General features: G+C 40.5%; 1 protein-coding gene across 1 annotated transcript in view; it reads left to right on the top strand.

Moving 5' to 3' along the window:
- The window catches only part of LOC135418578 (uncharacterized), a 114256-nt gene that overhangs the window by 17468 nt on the left and 77253 nt on the right, over positions 1-19535 (top strand). Inside the window, exons 10-23 of the mRNA XM_064664017.1 lie at positions 1278-1454; positions 2333-2509; positions 2664-2837; positions 4769-4951; positions 5608-5790; positions 6688-6870; positions 8135-8314; positions 8722-8928; positions 9518-9694; positions 10342-10518; positions 11512-11685; positions 12205-12387; positions 13120-13320; positions 13599-13793. Coding sequence (XP_064520087.1) covers positions 1278-1454; positions 2333-2509; positions 2664-2837; positions 4769-4951; positions 5608-5790; positions 6688-6870; positions 8135-8314; positions 8722-8928; positions 9518-9694; positions 10342-10518; positions 11512-11685; positions 12205-12387; positions 13120-13320; positions 13599-13793 — 2571 coding nt within the window. The remainder of the gene's footprint in view (positions 1-1277; positions 1455-2332; positions 2510-2663; positions 2838-4768; positions 4952-5607; positions 5791-6687; positions 6871-8134; positions 8315-8721; positions 8929-9517; positions 9695-10341; positions 10519-11511; positions 11686-12204; positions 12388-13119; positions 13321-13598; positions 13794-19535) is intronic.

Consider the following 19535-nt stretch of genomic DNA (forward strand, 5'->3'; position numbering starts at 1 on the left):
TGATCCTTTACTCTTGCTTCCTTTCCCGTTGGCATCATACTGGCAGGTGGGAGGAATAGGGAGGTTACCTCTCCAGTTCATTTCCAGCTTCTGTTCCTGACTGGCACCAAGACTGAAATTGCTCTAATATCTCACAGGAACTTTAAATATTTAGACAATTATTTCCTATGGACAAAGAATTAATTCAATATAACTTTTCTTGGACTGTAAGAGCAGTTTTTTAGGAAACAATTCCACACTGATAGAGACTCTTACCATCTAATGTTTTGGATTGCCCCCACTGAGATTTTGACCTAGCAATGAGCAAGAAAAATGAAATTTTCTGATTCCTAGTGTTAGGCAATTCTGGGCATCACTGTGAAATTTAAACTTTTGAAGGTGTTGCACTACAGTATCATTAACCCTGCTCCCAACGATAATTACATCCTCTAGTGTTCTTCAAAGTGCTTTGGATTTTGGGGGTTTTTATATCTTTGTTTACTTGGCTCTCTAGTATGAAAATATTTCTGTTTGTTGTAGTGTTAATTTCTTCAAATGAAGACTCTCCTTGACAGAATGATTAAGTAGTAAAGAATTTAATACTCTGTGCATGTTTTCTTTCAGAATACAAGACCAAAACAGCCAACCAAGGCAACTGATTTCCATCCATTGAAAAAATGTATTAAACATTATATATTAACAATGGATCAAACATTCTATATAAACAATAGATTAAATTAACAAGGTATTAAACAATATATTAAACATTAATGTTTAGGTAATATTAAATGGCTTAAAGAATGTATTCCAAGTGACAGGAAACCGGTTACAACATTGGGTCTGTCTGCACTAGTGTTTTATTGTGCAAGAAGGGGGCCTTTGGTAGAGATTTGCTTTGGTCCTGCAGTCTGTGCACTCTGAATGACTTCTCTGTGGCAGGACTGAGGTGACACCTGCACACTGCAGTGCTGTGCCCCTGCCTTGCAGTATGGACAGGAGGTGCTCTCTGTGCATGCACAGTGCTGTGCAGGCCCAACAGGAGTTTCATTTCTAGTGAAGACCAGACGTGGACATACAGTTTGGGAAGCTTGCAGGATTGCTGCAAATCAAACCCCTGTCTATCCCTGTTTGTGTCCCCCAAGAAGAGAGCTCAGTGCAGAAGCAAAACTTCATGTGCTCTTAAAATTAAATGGTCTAAGTCCTAGAATGCTGCTGCTTTTGTCTTCCTTCCTCTGTGATTTATAAGCATGCAGTTTAGCAGTATTTCACTTGCAAGAAATTTTGTCTATCTCTTTCAGTAAAATGCCAGCCAAACCATGTTGAGAATGGTTATTTCACCTTGTCAAGAAAAGAGTTCCGTTTAAGGGAAGTGGCCCCGTATAGATGTAATACTGGCTTTGTAACTGCAGAAGGACAAGATGAAGGAGAGACACAGTGCCAAGTTAATGGCTGGACTCCACCTCCAAAATGCATCAGTGAGTACCTAAATGTGTCAGAGCTCCCTACCATTGTCACCATCATAGAAATGGTGTCCTGTGGACTCAGAGTTTTGCCATCCAGATTGGTGGAGTTTTCTTACTGGGCAGAGACTCCAATCTCTGATCCTTCAGAGGTTAATCATTCTCAGGTTCTAGGATATACAGAGAGAAAACATAAAGGTATTGAGTAAGGTGGGGAAAATCTAGTGTCTTCTTGGTGACCTATCTTTTTGGATCTCTTTAGCATTAAGTAAATGGTAATCACTGACTGTTCAGTGATTCTTGCCTGATAAAAAGTACCTTTGCCCAAATTTACTCCCAATTTATGAAGAAATGCCTGTGAAGCAAGGCATTCAGCCAAGAACTTTCTTTAAATGTGAACCAAACTAGAGACAAATAGGATTCTTTATTTGGAACTACTTTCCTCCCCTGAACACCGGTGTGGTATAGTAAAAGACTTAATATTCCATTGTCGGGATGCTGAGGCTCATAATATTGACCAACTTTAGCTGCCATTTTATCTTCTCCTTTTATTTCACACTGTCTTTACCTAGGACTTTGTGGCTTCTTTTCTGACCCCTCACAAATGATCACAAGGAACAGGAGTACAAACCATTTGCTGTGACACCAAAAATAATAATAATATGTAGCAGAAGGAAATGATTGAACCTAAGCAAGAAGTATTTATGCTAAATATTACTTCTAGACACATATTTCTAAAGATTAATGCAATAGATGTATGTGAACATACTGCATATTCTACATGAATATTCTGGCAATGCACAATTAGTAATGTTTCAAATATACCAACAGGGATGATGCTTCCAAAGAGCAATGTTTCTGGATAACAAAATGCCCTTTGTTTTACTCTACAGAATTATGTAAAGCACCAGAGGACATTTTGATTCACCACACAAATAAAACTGTGTTCATGCCTGAAGATAGAATTGAGTATTCATGTTTGGAAGGATATAAAACTGCAAATAATATGCCAACTGATACCACAAGGTGTGGCATAAATGGTGAATGGAGTCCAGCACCCGAATGTCTCGGTGAATATTTTTGTGTTTGTTAATTAGCATAACTCTGTATGCACTCTGTGAACCTTTTTTCTTTAAGACTTTCTTTGGTTTTGTTCTAATCAGTAGCATTTCATGTACTTTCTGTAGGGTGTACATTATATATTAAAATATTTTGTCTTTGTAGTAATAGAATGTGCAATGCTGACATTGCCCAATGGAGATTTTTATCCCAAGAAGGGTAAATACCCCAATGGAGATGTTGTGAAATTTACCTGTGCAAACAAGTTTGTAAGAGTGGGACCTGCCTCTGTTCAGTGCTACTCCTTCGGATGGTTTCCATCACCACCAGAGTGTAAAGGTAATTCTTCTGTGTGGTAGTTTGGTCTAGGCCTTCCTTGGTGACCCGTTTGTAACCAAGGAAGTGCCCAGATTTACCCAGTATTCCCTATGATTTTTACATAAACCCGGATTATAAGAAGAAAGGAGGAAAGGCCTTCGCTCTCTTTCCTTCTGGTGGCTGGGAGGTGCGGGTTTCCCTTTCCCATTTCCTTGTGAAATTGTATGTAATTCTATATATAATTATATATATATATGTATATATATTTCAGTTGTATATAACTGTAACATAAGTGTAAATATATTGATATATATTGCTTTAGCTGTCTCTCTCTCGTTTTGGTTTTTCTTGGTTGTTTTTTTTCCCTCTTCTCCCTGAGGTTTGGGTGGTGGTGGGGGGAGGACTTCTTGTGGTAAGGTTTGGAGACTTGGCAGGGAGCCAGCTTCAAACCATATCATTCTGTTAACTTTATTGTAGTAGGAAATAGAATCATAGAATCAGCCGGGTTGAAAAGGAGCTCTGAGATCATCAAGTCCAAACCTTCTTTTTTTTTTTTTTTTTTTTTGAAATCCAGTCTGTGTTTTCCCCCATTCCGTACTCCAGAAAAATCAAGTCCGGGTTTTCCTCCATTCCGTACTCTGGATAAAATCCAGTCTGGCTTTCCCCTCCCCCACCCCCCCAAGCAGCCCCAGGTCCCCCCACAGAGGCACCGCAAGGTACCAACCCCCCAAGGAATGAGGATGCCTTGGTCCTAAACACTTCTGCAGACACCTTCTATAAGCCAGTCTTGCTCCAAAGGACAGCCATCCCGCCTTCATCTCTAAAAGACCAAGAACTAGGCCTCTTGGGATCATTTCGTGGCGTTTTCCTATTTTGTGTGAAAGATTCTCAACAGTTGAGCTTACAGTGTTGGAATTTCTGCGAGCTTTGGTTATGCAATATGAAGTTATGAAGTTCTGCAGTAACTGAAAGCCAGTTGGCAAATGGCTTGCACAAAATAGTAATCAGGTTATTGACTGTAATGTTTGAAAAATTAGTTATTATACAGAAATGGATAAATAATGTGCAATATGGCAGCCAGGAGTGATTCATTTGAGTAATGTCCTCTCTTACTATATCCTAAATGTCCTAAGTTTTGCCACTGCCTAATGTTGATACCCTTCAGATATTGTATCCTATGTTCTTTTTTCTAATCACATGATATTGAGGAAAAAAAAGCTGGGCTGGAGGTGACATAGACCTGGACCCAAGCAAAAGAAACCCAGTGAAGGATTTTCCTGTGAAATTCCTTAGCTTCATCTAGTGGGATGAATAAATTCATGCCAGAGGAAAAATATATACCTCTGTACTTATCCTTTTTAAGGAGGAGTACAACTTACTGGCATCTGAAAAGAGTTTCTTGTGCTGGTGCTACGCCCTTTCATGAGGCACATGGGCTTTCATGAAGCTTGAGAGGGTGAAGGGACCTCATATTTCTGACTTCCCTTTCTTTCCACTCAGTCAATTCCCTTAATAGGAGTTCCATTCACTCCATCAAAGTGAAATCCTTTAATATGCCATATATGTATCACTTGCTATGTGATTTTTAGAACATAGGTTGTTATTACTTGCAGAACTGTCAATTTTTATTTTTTTTTAAGAATACTGAAGTTGCCATCCTTGTAACACATTTTTTCTCTTAAACCTGGGCTGGTTTTATCAAGCACTTCTTTTATCATAGCAGGCATTGACAGTGCATGGAAGTAAGAGACATGAATGAGCCAGGATCACACATATCTGTGATCTCCAGCCCACCATGAATCCAGATATTCAAAGGCATAAATCAATGATCCATTTAACCTGTTCCACTGATTTTTCTTAACTTTAGACAACAAATTCAATGTGTTTTATGTTGTACTTTACTGTGCTTGAAGTACTGAGTTCAGAGCATAGATTTGATCTCTTGATTTCAGAGAAGGCCAGAGGCTGTGGACCTCCCCCTGAAATTACCAATGGAAGTATTGCTGGTGGCTCTGAGGAAGAGTATCAACATGGGGACAGAAAGCACTATGAGTGTAACATGGACTTTAAATTGGTTGGATCAAAGGAAATAGAATGTGTTGATGGAAAGTGGTCACCTCCTCCCTCTTGCATTGGTAATCTACTTAACACTACTTATGAGAAGTCTGTAATTCACTGTAAGCTAATACGTCGCAGATATTGTCACAATTAACATTACATATTTGCAGATATGTTATGTTCAAAATGATGTTGTGAATGAAGAGTCAGGAAAAGCCATTACCTTTTCCTGTCACTACCACTGCAACAATGACAGCACAAAGCAGGAACTGCTGTTCTCATACAGAGGTGACAGCACTGCAGTGCTCTAAGGGACACTACAATGGATTTCAGTTCTTGTACTAATTCTGACTGAAAGTGTACATTACAAATGTGTAGATGCATAATCAATTATAATTTTGACTGATGAGAATCAAGGATTCAGGTGACTTGGATTAATTGAAGGTTTCCTTACACTTTAGGGTTTATGTATCAACAGTTTGGCCAAGTAATGTTAGCTGAAACTACTTGTGGGTCATGCTACAGTGTTGGAAAAGGAGGGGAAAAGACAGAGAGGGATTTAGTAAACTGACTAAAAGATGTACACATACTCCAGTTGTGTTCAAGTTTAGTTGTTGCAATTAATGGGAGTAGGCTTGGCTCACCAAATGCAAATATAGTTATTTTTAAGTTCTTTCAGCTATTCATATGTAACTCCAATATTATTGTGGAATACTTCTGCTCTTTTCAACAGAAGACAAAATGCCCTGTGAATCACCTTCTTCTATTCCGAATGTTGCTCTATATCAGGCAGACCAGACCCAGTTTTCACATGGTGATCAAGTAACTTGTGGATGTAAACCAGGCTCTGGCAATTCTAAGCAAATGAAAATAAAATGTCTTAATGGAGAATGGAAGCCTTTACCTCTTTGTGCTGGTAATCTCTTTCCATACTATTTTCATAATATTTCAGATGTTAGTGTGAGACAGTTCTGTTCAAAATGTCAAGGATTTCAGCAATCAGTATGTAGCTGGACATATTACAGTTTCATGCATCAAAACTAAGTGGGTTTTATTTACTCCTCTTTTAAATGGCAGCATGTTCTTCATCCTGGAAAGACTCTGCACCTACAACTTTGTAAGCACTATGGGCAGGTCAAAGACACTTGCATAGTCATTAAAATCAAGTAATAAAAGGAATTAATGTTAATAGCCACAGTGTGTTTAGGCTTATCCCATCCTCACCATTTTTATGTGCATTAGTCCTTTTCACAGAATCCCAGAATGGGTCAGGCTGGAGGGGACCACAGTGGGCCATCTGGTCCAACATCTCTGCTCAAGCACCCACAAAGTAAAGTTTTTCCTCATATTCATGTGGAAGTTCCCGTGCATCAGTTTCTGCCCATTGCCTCTTGTCCTCTTGTTTGGCACCACTGAGAAGAGCCTGGCTCCCTCCTCCTGATATCCTTCAGATATTGGTAGATCCTGGTAGACATTGATGAGGTCCCCTTCTCTTTTTGCTCATTTCACAGCCTTTTAGGGAATAAAACATTGGTGAGGTTTTTTATTATTATTATTTGCTGCACTCAGCAAAAGGGATCCTGTCAACATAAAAAAATTGCTTGGGGACTGAGAACAGTCTCTGCTTTAGGTAGCTGGAAAAAAAGTCTTTGTTTCTGTAATCTAGGAGTCTTAGGCATCACTTCAAATTACAGTAAATAAAAACCCACTTTCACATGGACATGCATTAAGAAATTGATGATATCTTCATCAGTGCATATTATCTGAACTGAATCTATTTTTTGTTTAGCTCTTTTTGTTTATTTTTTTTCAGATCCATCTCCTCAGTGTGAACTTCCAGTGGGTGTTGAGTTTGTAAGCTATGGTGGACATTCCATGTCAAGAAGGAGGACTGGGTTTTATAAAGTTATACGTTACAGATGTACATCAGCCGACAAAAATATTAAACAGGCAACTTGTGTGTCTGGAATTTGGACACCAGAGATTGAATGTCCAGGTATGTTTTTAGATTTGCATACCATTTCTTCTTTTTATGTAGGAATGATAAATGATTGTTATTAAAGCTTCTTAGTGTTTCTGTATAGTCTGAAATAGAAATGCTTACATGCTTATGTATATGTTAAAGGGTAGTCACGGCCATCATTTGAGCAGTTAACCAGGTTTAGAGATGCACTACTTCAGTGAGGCAGACAATGATCTCTAGTGTGACAATTGGAACAGCTGTCACTGTCACTTCTGATGTGAGAAAAGATGCAATGATAAATTTAAGCTCAGTTCTTCAAAAGGACTTTACCCTGATGCAAATGAGAGAGCACATAGCTCAAGCTCCAGTCAAAGTTCCTTTACTTCCTGTAAACATTCAAAGCTTTTCAATTCCTGATTTTTCTTTTCTTCCATTTTTTCCAACTGCTTCCTAGTGAAATAATGAGAAAAATGCTGAGTTGGCCAATTCAAAAGCACACACCTAGAGGAGACTGCCCTCATATAACACACACCAGAGGCTGAATGCCTGCAGGACTGCCTTTATGTATGGCAGAGCAGGATATTGCCCATAGAAAGCAGGACTGTAAAACAATCATTGCCTCATGTCCTGCTTTGACTATACCAGATTTATGGGAAAAGATGCGTGGAAATGGGAGAAGCACACAGCACACAATCCTCTGGGGAACATTCCCTTTCAAGACCAACTGTCTCTACCTTCTCAGTTTTCTGGAACAACAAGAGAAGCAACAAACCAAGCTCTGCAAGTCTCCTCAGATCTCCCTCCTAGATCTACCGACTTCCCTCCTCTTTTCTTTCCTGTGGCAGGAAGAGCCTTTCATTCCTTGAGTGGCAAATTTGAAGCCTATTTCTTCGCTTCCGTTTGTGATTCTCATTTAGCTCTATCAACTAAGTCTGAAGAAAAACAAAACAAGAATTCCAGAAGTTGGTTCAATTTTCCTAAAATAGTTCACCATAGAGAGAGGAACAGGGCAAACACATCAGAGTGTGCAGATGTGTGAAGGGGCAAGAAGCTCCAGCTTAGCTTGGTGTGGGCAACTGTGACAGTCTTTTCTATGACTCTGAAAGCATATGAGCATCTGAAGGCAGCTCTGGTGTTTCTGAAGCAGAACAAAATGGTAGTTTTATTAATTAAAGCTTGAGATAGCTACCGGAGAGTTATCCAACATCAATGTTTTTTTGGTTCTTTGTATTTTAATCTGTGATGAGCTACTATACTTTATCTTATGTTCTATTATAACATGAATATATGTCCTTAGCTGAGGAGGGTGTGTGCCCACCTCCACCTCAGGTGTCTGGTGCTCAACAGACAACAGCTGGAAGAAATTACAGGCATGGGAGTAAAATAGCTTTTTCATGTGCCAGTGGTTTCCGGCTCATCGGTGCAAAAGAAATAACCTGCATAGAAGGGAAATGGCAATCACCACCTCAGTGTGTGGGTCAGTACTGGGATATTTTTTTCTATTTATTTTATTAGGACTTACTGTGTTATGCATTTGCACTCATCATTAGCAGGAAGATGCTGTTATTTACATAAGATGATCGTGAACAGGTAACTGCAGAAAAGCAATAGAACATAAGTTGCTAAAGAAAGTGTAGTTAAGGAACTGCAGTCTTTTTATTTACACAGACTGATCTAAGATGGCATATAAAACTTTCAGGTAGTCTCTCAAGAGCTGTGTGCTTATTTGTTTGTGCAATATATTGCATAATGGAGTCTCAGTTTTGACTGGAAGCCTTAAATAGTATCCCATATTCTGTAAATCAGCATTATTTATTACTTAGTTGCAGTTGCAATATTAATTTTCTTGCATTATTGTTTATCTTTGCTTTCTGCATTTTTTAGAAAGACCATGTTTGCCACCACAGCCTGTAGAATGTGCTGATGCTCCCAGGTTGGAAAATCCAAACTTAAAAATTGAAATAGAAGGGAAATCAATTTATCTGACTGGTGCTAAATTTAAGTATGTTTCTCGTTCTGGATACATGTTAAATGGAACAACTGAGATAACTTGTTCTATGGGAGAATGGACTTTAGCTCCTGGATGCTTGGGTAATATAAAAAAATACCTTTTTTTTTTTAAGTGTATTTAGCAATAAAATGGAAAGACTTTTAAACTGAAGCTTTATTTTGCTGTGGAATGTCTTCAGAGCAATACTGATTGGGTGCAAAACTGACTTTCTGAATGTAGCTTAGTTTTTAAATATTCCTTTGTATTCTTACAATCTTTGTTCAGTTCATATCTCTGCCAGGTGAGTCCTAGGCATATCCTTATAATCCAAGGACCTGTTTTCTAGAGAGTCCAGTAGTGACTAAGAGTTGCTTGGGAGTCTCAGTGATAAAAATCATTCAGTATAGTAAGGAACAGAAGCCTGTAGTCAAATTTTCTGACACGTTTAGAAACAGGAACGAAATATTTTGGTGATGGAAATCTCTGCCAGTTTAGGGGAATAACTTATTAATCTTCACTATGCTATCTTCTATGTAATTTATATAATTATAGTTAACTAATATCCACTGCCAGCAGATGACTATGCTGATGTTAGAAATAGCTCACTAAAGCATCTGTTTGGTGGAAAAAGTACACTCCTTTGATGTGTGTCCCATTAGCACCAGCATCAGATTTCTGTTATCTTTTCAGAAATGTCATGTGGAAGTATTCCAAAAGTTGCCAATGCTCAGTTTGAAGGCAGAACCAAGGAAACTTATGAGCCTGGTGAAACAATTCGCTACGAGTGTGATGCAGGGTTCCAGATTGTTGGTTCCCCCGAAATCCGTTGCAGAGAAGGAAATTGGACACCACCGCCCTTCTGTGAAGGTATAGGTTCTACTTCTAAGTAGTCCTTCTCAATAGTGCATGTGAATTAATAGAATTTCAACTCAGGCATGCAGGTGAGTCAGGCCAATAGAGCCAACGGGTGACTTGCTTTGAATGGGCTGCTAAAACACCTATTTTTCTGACTCTGGAGAAACAAAAAGCAGTGCAGATCAGCAAAGCAATCATTTCCTTGTGGGCTGAAGCTAGTAGCTGAAACTTAGCTGTCTGCTGAAATCAAGTAGGCAGATGGTTATGGAGGAATGCATCTTGGCTGCAAAGGAGAAAACTAGTAGGGTAATGTATGTTATTTTCACATCACTAAAAATGTCAGTTGCTGACAGTTACCTTCAAATAGTAAATAAATCTCCTCACTCTCCAGCCCATTGGTACACAATGCCTTACAGCACCAGTCTGCACAATTGGCTGATCTCTGTGAACTTCTTTTCTCTTTTTAGTCACTTCAGGCAAAAATAATATTGTGTGGTGAAGCATTGCAGAATAGAGACTAAATTATCTTCTTTTTCTACCTGTAGAAAATGATCTACATTACACAAACCATTTTTGCTCATCAGGAGCTCCGGAATGCAATGTTCTGTGGTTCTTTTATTGCTGTACTGCAGTCTTTACATGCACCTCTCTCTTTTCAGATGTTAGCTGTGGACCTGTACCTGAAATCCCCAATGGTCATGTTGCAGGCACTCAACAGGAGAGGTATCTGCCCAGTGCCAGAGTGCATTATCAATGTGAAAGCAATTTTCAAATGATAGGTGGAAATTTCATCACTTGTTTAAATGGTGAATGGTCACAAGCACCAGTGTGCAGAGGTAGGAACCTGTGCTTTCACCTTGCCTGTTAGCATAGAGGGGACTGTTTCTCTACCTAAACACACTGAAGACTTCACCTTTTCTACTTCTGTTTTCTTTGGGTACCTCAACTTTGTAGTTTCTGTTGCTTGCTTGCACAGCACTTTAATTTAGCTCGATGCTTCTAGAAATACTGGGAATATTTCCATCAACAGCAAAAACGTCTTGAAGCAGCAGGGCCAAAAATGTGCTGTACTGTCATTCTCCTGCATGTTATTAGTATTGCTCCAGTGTCCACCATTTCAACAACCTTCAGTGGAAAGACATGTAAGGGCTTCTGTCTTCTGCTCAAAGCTGTCAGGAAGTATCTGAATGGAAGCAGCAGTAGGGGAGAGGGCTCCCCTCTGACCAATGCAGGTCCCAGCAGAGACCCAGATCTAAACCATGTAAGGTCTGCCAGGGCCATAGAACTGGAAAGATTGTTCCTGTGACAAGGAATGGTGATGAGCTGTGCTCCTGTGCCCTGCCAAAATCTGTGGCTGCAGGGTGAACAAGTGCTACTTGGCTTTCACACAGCTCCTTGGAGCTGGCTGCATTCCCCCATCCCTGAGCAGCACAGGCTGACAAGCTCCTCCAGCGCTGCCAGTGCTCCAGAGCTCTGCACTTCAGCACAGTGTCAGTTTGGCTGTTACCTCTGTGGTTTCCAGGAATGCCAGGGCTCCCTAGGGAGGGACATGGGCATGCGGGAAGGCTGCTGTGTCTTCTGTGACATTACGTGTAGCTACAGAAACGTCGGCTTTTTCTAGAAACTCTTATTGACCCTGCCCATCTCCTGAGAGTCCCAGATCATTTTCTGCTGCCACTGTCACACCTCATTGCTTTCTCCACGGTGTGACCCACCTGAGACACAAAATCTGTACAGAAATTGTAACCAGATTGATTCCTTTAACTTTTGGTTGTATAGATGAACATCTCAACAACCGCAAAGGTGACTGTAGCCGTGTCTCTTTTCAGATGTGACATGTGAACCTCCTCCAGAAATTGCTGGTGGTAGGATTAATATTAAAAAGTCAAAGTATCTCCCTGGGGAGACTGCTAACTATGACTGCTGGCAAGGTTTTAAGATGACTGGGACTTCCACTGTAGTGTGCCAGAATGGGACCTGGACAGAGCTACCAAAGTGCAAAGGTAATTTCTCTCTCTCTCTCTCTCTCTCTCTCTCTCTCTCTGTCTCTTCATACAGTCGCCTGTCAGAGATTCTGTAATGAGGCTGACTCAGTGGGATTTACTTTTCCAAATTTCAGTACCCTTATCATGCACAATTGCAATGTATATGGCACACTCAGGAAAAAGTAATTTTCCCAGGAGTCTGTTCAGATGAGTTTACCAGCTGAGTGACCCAGGTGGCTTCACTCAAGAGGGCCAAATGCCACACTTCTGCAGGACAAGATGAAGTCCTGCAGACAGCTGCAAGCACTTCAGCTGTGGTCAAATGGGGTGAACTGGCAGTTGTGAGCCCGAGGGCTGGAGAAATGAGAAACTCTTGCTCTGTTTCACCTGCCAGGTATTTGATTTTCTCTCTGCTTTCCTCTGGTTCTCTTAGAGTAGTGCCAACATTCTGTGGGGTAGCTGGTCACATTTGTGACCAGACCTCCACTGCAGTTAAACTCTTGTGGTTTTTGTCTCTGATTGGGCAATTTCTTTCAGGAAAAGGTGGGAAATGTGGCCCACCTCCAGCTATTGAAAACGGAGAGCTTCTTTCCTTCCCCAAGCCAGAATATCAACAAGGTACAACTCTGGAATACAAATGCCCAAGCTTCTATGTCTTGAAAGGATCTCAGTATATCACTTGTACTGATGGGCAGTGGTCAAGCCCCCCTGTTTGCCTAGGTACGTGGAAGCAAGTACTCGGTGGCCAAAGGCTGTGTGACTGCTCCTCTCTTCTTTTTCTCTGACTCTGAGGGCAGAACTTGTGCAGCAGCATTTGTGCTGGGGCTGTGATGCTGGCAGGGCAGAACAGCAGCGAGTCCTTCTTTTATCCCCAAAGAGTTTCTCTGAAAGTTAGCTCCTGTAGTCCTTTCTGCTGCCAGGAGCTCTGCAAGGAGAGGACTTTGGCTGAACCCCCCTCTGTGAGGGGATCTCCACCTCTGTGCAAAGCTCCTGAGGGTTCCCAAGCTGGGGATGCTGCTACAGGCAGCAGGCTGTGAACAAGGACGAGTGATCTGAGTGTGTGGCAGTTCTGGGGACATCCAGGCTTGCATCTGTGACATGGTAATGAGAAAATAAAGTTAGAGAAGTACAGAGCAGAAGGGAAGGATCTCAGAAAACACGTGGTCAAGTTCATTGGTGCCTGGTGCCTTCCCCAGCTGTGCTTCATTCTTGCCCTGTGTGACTGTCAGACTGAAAAGGCTTCTCCACAGCTCTGTGTGGCATCTCAACCATGGTCTTTTTTCCCTTTTAGGCTGGCTGTGAATGTCTTTTCTGTGACAAGTAACAGAGGATGAGAGCAAATAGTTGGAAGGATTTTTTGATGCAAAGAACTTCTGTAGGCTCTAGGGGCAAAACAGTTACCTGTGGTGTGCCTGTATGAAATGCTGACATTCTTCTCTTCAATTTTTCAAGTGGCCTGTACAGCATCAGAAGAAGATATGGACAGAAACAATATTGAGCTGAAATGGTCCAGAGAAACCAAGCTGTATTCCACATCGGGTGATCATATTGAATTTGACTGTAAAGCAGGATATGTGAAAGAGCAAGAGCCTTCCCACTACAGAGTCCAGTGTGTGGAGGGAGTGTTGGATTACCCACGATGCAGGCTGGGCAGTAAGTCATCTCCTCTTCAGCCACAGATTAGCTGCTGTGGTGCTGCATTTTTAGTGCTGAAAGGGGAGCAAAAAGCCTTTCCCTTTCCCGGGGAAGTGCCTGGGGAGGAGCCAGAGTGCAGAAGCCTGTTGTAAGCTACAGGCAGGGAGGGGCAGCAAGAAGCCATTGGGCAGCATTCCTGAGCTGGAAAGACTGCTGGGGAAAGGGAACAGTGGTTTCACAGCATCAGTTGTCTGGTGTGAGATCTACAGGCAAATAATGAAAGTCCTTTTTTTCAGGGAGCTGTACAGTGAATACGGAGCATATGGAAAGCAACAATATTCAACTACAGTCACGCCAGTCAAGAACTTCCACCTATCGCTCTGGGGATTTTATTTTCTTTGAATGCAAATGGTGGCACAAACCACTTTCAAGAGCTGAGAAATTTAGAGCAGAGTGCCTGGATGGAGTGATTACATATCCTACATGTCAACGTAAGTGCACAGTGCTGAGGACACAGGGTGGGAGTTGTAGGAGGCAGTTTTGATGGAATTGCCTGACCACTGCTCTGAGGAGCCTCTGTGGTGCCTGAGGATTGGTATTCATGACTTTCCCCCTTTTTTGTCTTTACACTGCAGCGAGGTTTTGATAAATGGAAATGGCATGAAGGAGGCCAGCTGTGGAAATGCAAGAGCCCTCAGCCAACCCAGTGATTTCAGCTCAGTTTTTCCTGGTGTTTCCCATTTTGCTGTGCTCTGTTTGCAGCTTAGCCAATGTTCTGCCTTGGAATTTGTTATATTATTTTTATGATTGGATGATTTTGTTTGCATATTATCCACATTTTATCCATTTTTGTAAATGTATGTACATTTTGTCCATCCAAATGGCTGTGCTTGCCTTTTATCCACTCTATACTGTTCTATCTGTTAGTTTCATTAACAATTGTGTCCTGAACTAGGCTGGCTTTGGTGGCATACTGAGACAAGAATTAAAGCTCGTGAGTAATTTGATTCTCAGCATTTGTCTATTCCTACTTTCTTCTCCATGTGCTTGCCTGGAAACTACCCTGGGGTCACAGCTGAGTGTCCTGAGTACCTGATCAGGAGGAGCAAGTAAGTGGAGCCCACAGCTCCATCTGCTCACCACAAACAAGGACAAAGTGCTTGTGGAAAGCAGCAGCAGCCTTGCTGTGGTAACTGTGTACTAATGGAGTTCATGATTCAGAGGGGAGAGAGGAAAGCGAGTAGAGTACAAATCAGGCCCCCTAGGAGAGCATGATTTTGACTGTGGGAGTGACCGCCCACCCGCCCACACCCGCCCACCCACCCACCCACAGGACCTTGCCGAGCGGCACTTGGCTGGGGGAGCCGCCTCGTCCCCCGAGCTGCCTCCTTTTCTATCACCTGGGGCTTCCTCGGGGGCACTTTTTGGTAGGCCCTGAAATTGGAAAAAATGGGGTGTTTTACCTTGGGTAGCTTTAGGTGGCCTGTGCACAGCCCCCCGTGTTCCTGCTGGTGGCTCATCTGAGCACAGCCGGGTCTGTCTCTTGCTCACCTTTAGTCGGGCACACCTGGTTAGTGCCAGCTCTTCTGGAATCCCGGGGCAGTGTAGGAAACGTTCGGTCAATTTCTGCATTCGGTCAGTTGGGGGTTGTTGGACAGAACAGGTGGTGCAGGCCTTGTATGAAAACACAGGGAAGTTGAATGATTCCCATGATTGAGATTTGTGGGCAATACCTAAAAGTGGGAGATGCTCTAGAAAGTATTGTAATTCTGTACAGGACTGATGAAGCACATAATGCCAATATGATTTGATTGATAGTGAATTATCACAGACAGTGAATAATGCTTTTAGATCTGGCCTTAAAGATCTGCTTTTATCTAGACTGTCACACTAACCACCTCATGCCCCAATTGTAGTCAACATAAACATTACTACATTTTTTGCAGCCTGTCTTGATTTGCTTTTGCAGATTAGTGAAACGGGAGCCAAACCTAAAAGAGTTAACTGAGATATCTTGGCCTGCTAAGTAACCTGAATACCTAATTTGCTAGAATTTTAGGAGCACTGGTTAATATCATGTTCTGTTCTGCTCCCTGGACCAAAGGCCTTATTATAGAAAGGAGTTGTATGCTCATGGTAATAAATTAGGTAAACTAGACGTTTGAATAAGATATAGAAGGCCCGAAGCCAGGATTTTGCAAGCTTGAAGAATTCAGGTCACCTAATTGAAGAGGTCCAATTGAGGAAGACGTCCATGGCGACCACCAGAGGGATGAAGGCTTGAGGAGAAGACCCCTACAGTAGAAGACTGCGCACATCAGGAAAGACTCCACCCAGAGACTAGCCTACTTATTAATATGATGTAACCACATATCCAAAGTGTATAAAATGGCTTAGTTTTGCACTTTCAAGTCAAACAAGTTTGTCCAGCTGGCTTGTTCCCAATATTGAATGGACAAATACCTTGCTGCTTAAAGATACCAAAGTCTCTGAGCAGTTCTTCATACTGAGGTTTTTCAGCATCATTAGGTCTTCACCTAAACTCTTCAGTTGTAGCACTCCCTTCCTAGAAAGAAGTCATACAGACTATTTAACATGGTGCAGTTTTTTAGATTCAGATTTTGCTGCATCAGGGGCTAAGTGATAAACAAGAATTTATTTCCTAAATGTGGTTTAAATACCACATATTTAATAAGGGGCACGCATGGATTGAAGAGTAAACCTTCTATTTTCTGTTTAGTTGGATTTCTGTGTAGAAGGTAAAGCTAGTTAAAAGCTGATGTGGCACATACAGTATCAGCTTAAGTATGCCAGCCTGGAGTGTATCACATTGTTATGGCCCTACTGAGAATCCAGCTCTGGGCTTCCTGCTGTGAGGCAAAGATTTCTGTAGGTAACCAACAGGTAGTCCAACTCAGGACTCGGATTATCACTGCTGTTGTTACAGTCAATGCATCTTCCCTTGTTCTTTAGCACAGAGCTCTTAAGCATAGCTGCTGCAAGAATTTGCACAGGTACAGAAGCATATGAATACCTATGGTAATGTGGTAAGATTGGTGCAGAGGGACAAGTGGGACTGTCCTGGTGCTGTCAGAGCACGTCTGTCTGCAGTAGCAGCACAGGCTTCAGTACCACAGAGCAAAAGGAACTATAGATTTGGGCAGTGAATTTCTGGGAGGAGCTGTTTTCTTGGAGCTCGACTTAGACAGGGGCAAAAAATATCTTTTCAGTGGTCAGGTATTCACCAGTAACTGCAAAATGGATGCAGATCGATCATCACAGGGTCATGGAGCAGGGTGAGAGTTCATTTTCCACACATGAGTCATTTGTCTAGGAAAGGGGGAGGGAAAGGATGAGATATTATGCTGTCTGAAGAGTTCTTGTGAGTGAAACAGCCAGTTTTCAGCAAGACCAAGTCTTAGAATTGGGGACTGAAAACACAGCCCAAGTTAAAAAAAAAAAAAAAATAATTCCAGCTGCCTTTTAAGAAGACAAGAAGTTTTAACTGCTTTAAATGCTTTGGAATTCAGGTTTGATTTGAGATCTGCTCTGTAGACACACTACTTTTATCCTAGAGCAGTACACCAACTAAGCCAGTAATTTTAAGGATATGTTGTGGGTTTTTTTAGGAGCATATACAGGACAGATCTGTGTATACTCCATGCCAGTCAGACATCACCACTGTGGGGTACCTGGTCTGCAGCTGTTTTATGTCCATCTCATATGGGCCCTTTTGTTCTGTTACGTATTTTTCCCTGAATTCTCAGTCTCAAATAATTCTCTTCATATGATCTACATTTCTAATGGAGTGCACTTATAAAGCCAAGACATATCATGAAACTATTAATAAAACTGTTGCTTACACAAATCTGTGACAAGTTCCTCTGTTAGCCCAGTTTGCCATATACTTCTTTTTGCATAATCTTTATATTTCTCTTTGGAAAGTTCATTCTCTATCTTGCAATTTATTCACATCTTCTCCATCTTATTTCTCGTGTGAAACTGAAACAAGTGCTTCAGCTTCACCTAAGTTTATTTAATCAAGAATTTGATCAAGTATATTTCCTTTGCTCTGGGCGGTTGGTTATTTTATATAAGAAAGAGTGAGTGACCAGTAAGCCACTTTATATTTTTGTCTGCCTTTTATTTTGATTGTTTTTAACATAGATCTTGAATTATATGTGTAGAGAAGTTCATTTTTACACACAGTTAAGATGACTTTGTTTTCTAACTACAAGCAAACAACACACAAAGAACCGCAAAATAATTTCTTTGTACAGTTGCTTTTAGATACCAAAAAAATAACCTTATATGAGTATGTAGGGGATAAATCTGAAGGGAAAAAAGAGAAAAAGAAAAAAAGTATGATGAAAAAACAAGCAGATCACGAGAAAGGAACGTGTCAGCCTAAATTGCCAGGCTTTTATGTATTTATTTGTTTATCAAGGTTTAGAGAGGGGAGGAAAAAAAAAAAAAAGAAATACTTGTATGTTGCAAGAGGTTTAGGGGAAGTGACTGCTGAAATCAGAGTATAAATGGCTTGCAAGGTCAGTCTCTGGAGCAGTTACTGAGTAAGGTAGGAGTGGAAAAAGTACTCAGAAAAAGTAGGGTCCAATACTGGATGTGTTTGGATGAGTTTCTGAATCTCTAGAATGTTGTTCCTGGGCTATGCAGCTCTGCTCTTATGTTGGACGTGTTGTACTGCACAAAGAGGTAAGCTTTAATGTAGAAAAAAATCAGAGCTCTTTCTTAAAGTGTATGTGAAGATGGTATTTGAAACAATATGTAGAGGCATTGTAGCCTTTCTGATGAACTTCTGACAACAGTGACTGAGATTTCTTCTGGCAGTATTGAACACCTTTAGTATTTCATATCTTATCACAGGTATTACTTCACCTATTTATTTGGATAACTACTGCTGTTATTAATCTGATGCCAAATTTTAAACATTCGTATCACTATAAACTAGAGCCAGATGACTACTTTTTTATTAATTACATTTGTTAATTATTCTAACTTCTGAAACCACTAAACAATTAGTAGAATAAGATCGAAAATATTCCATGAATGTGCATTTCTTTCTGTCTGGAATAATCGGTGAGATGATCTGAGAAAGAGAAATCATTACTAAATTGACTGAAAAGCTTATAAAATATCTCTTGACAGACTGTTTTTAGTCTATGAAATGAGATAGATGTATACAAGTATGCTTTCGTACGTGTTTAAATAGGTAGCTAATATACTGTGTATCTTTTCACAAGCCTCTGATGCTTTTTGTTTCTCTACAGAATTTATTTTTCTTTTTTTTGTTTATATTGTTTAATCTATCCTCAGTAGTTTATTTTTTTTTTTTTTTGCTTTGCACAGGCTGTTGAGGAAAGGGTGCTGTGTGGTTTTGAGCTAGTGTGTCTTTGCTTGGTTCAGGTTGGTTTTAATTTTGGCTGAAGACCATGAAGACCTTATTAATCAAAACAATCCAATAGGTTTTACTTTGAAAAATTGAAAAAAATCAAGAAATTAAAGGAATATCTTACCTTAATTAAATATTCTTATAATAAATACTGCCTCAAAGCAACTAATAAAGTCTAATTTGTTTGCAGAGAAGTCCAGAAAAGTCCTGGAACTGAAACTAAACTTTGCCCTAATTTGCACTACGTTTTCACAGTGCTTTATTTAGACCAGGGAGATTGCAAAGGAATGTGAATGTAGCAAAATTTGATTTATCCAGGACAATTATTACCATGGGTCAGGCAGGATTCTTAGTTCCAGCTCCATATTGGAAGTCTGTGTGAGTTGTTCCAAGAGCTGAACTTTTGCACAAGGACGGAAAAACACTTCTACTTGGATTTGTAGCTTGTGCTTGACTTGGTGGAAGTTGCTACCAGCACAATGATGGTAAGAAAGCAGCCTGAGCTATTTGTAACTGAGGTCAAGTCACATGTAAATCCTGAGTGAATTATTCCAGATCTCCTTGTCTCTCACTAAAGGATTTGAAGGTATGCATTTAATGCATGCTTTCAAATCTAGAAATAAAACCCTTCCAGTGTTGGTGAGTACATATGGTGAGTGCATGATGTAATTCATATAGTTTTGAAGTACATCCTGTCAGTAAATCTCTTCATCTCAATTACTAAGAGACTGCATTTAAAAATATAATAATTAGCTGCAGTCATAAATAAATAAAGAAATAAATAAATATAATCTGAGACTTGATGATAACACATGCCATCAAT

The sequence above is a fragment of the Pseudopipra pipra genome, chromosome 9, assembly GCF_036250125.1.
Source record: "Pseudopipra pipra isolate bDixPip1 chromosome 9, bDixPip1.hap1, whole genome shotgun sequence".
NCBI lineage: Eukaryota > Metazoa > Chordata > Aves > Passeriformes > Pipridae > Pseudopipra > Pseudopipra pipra.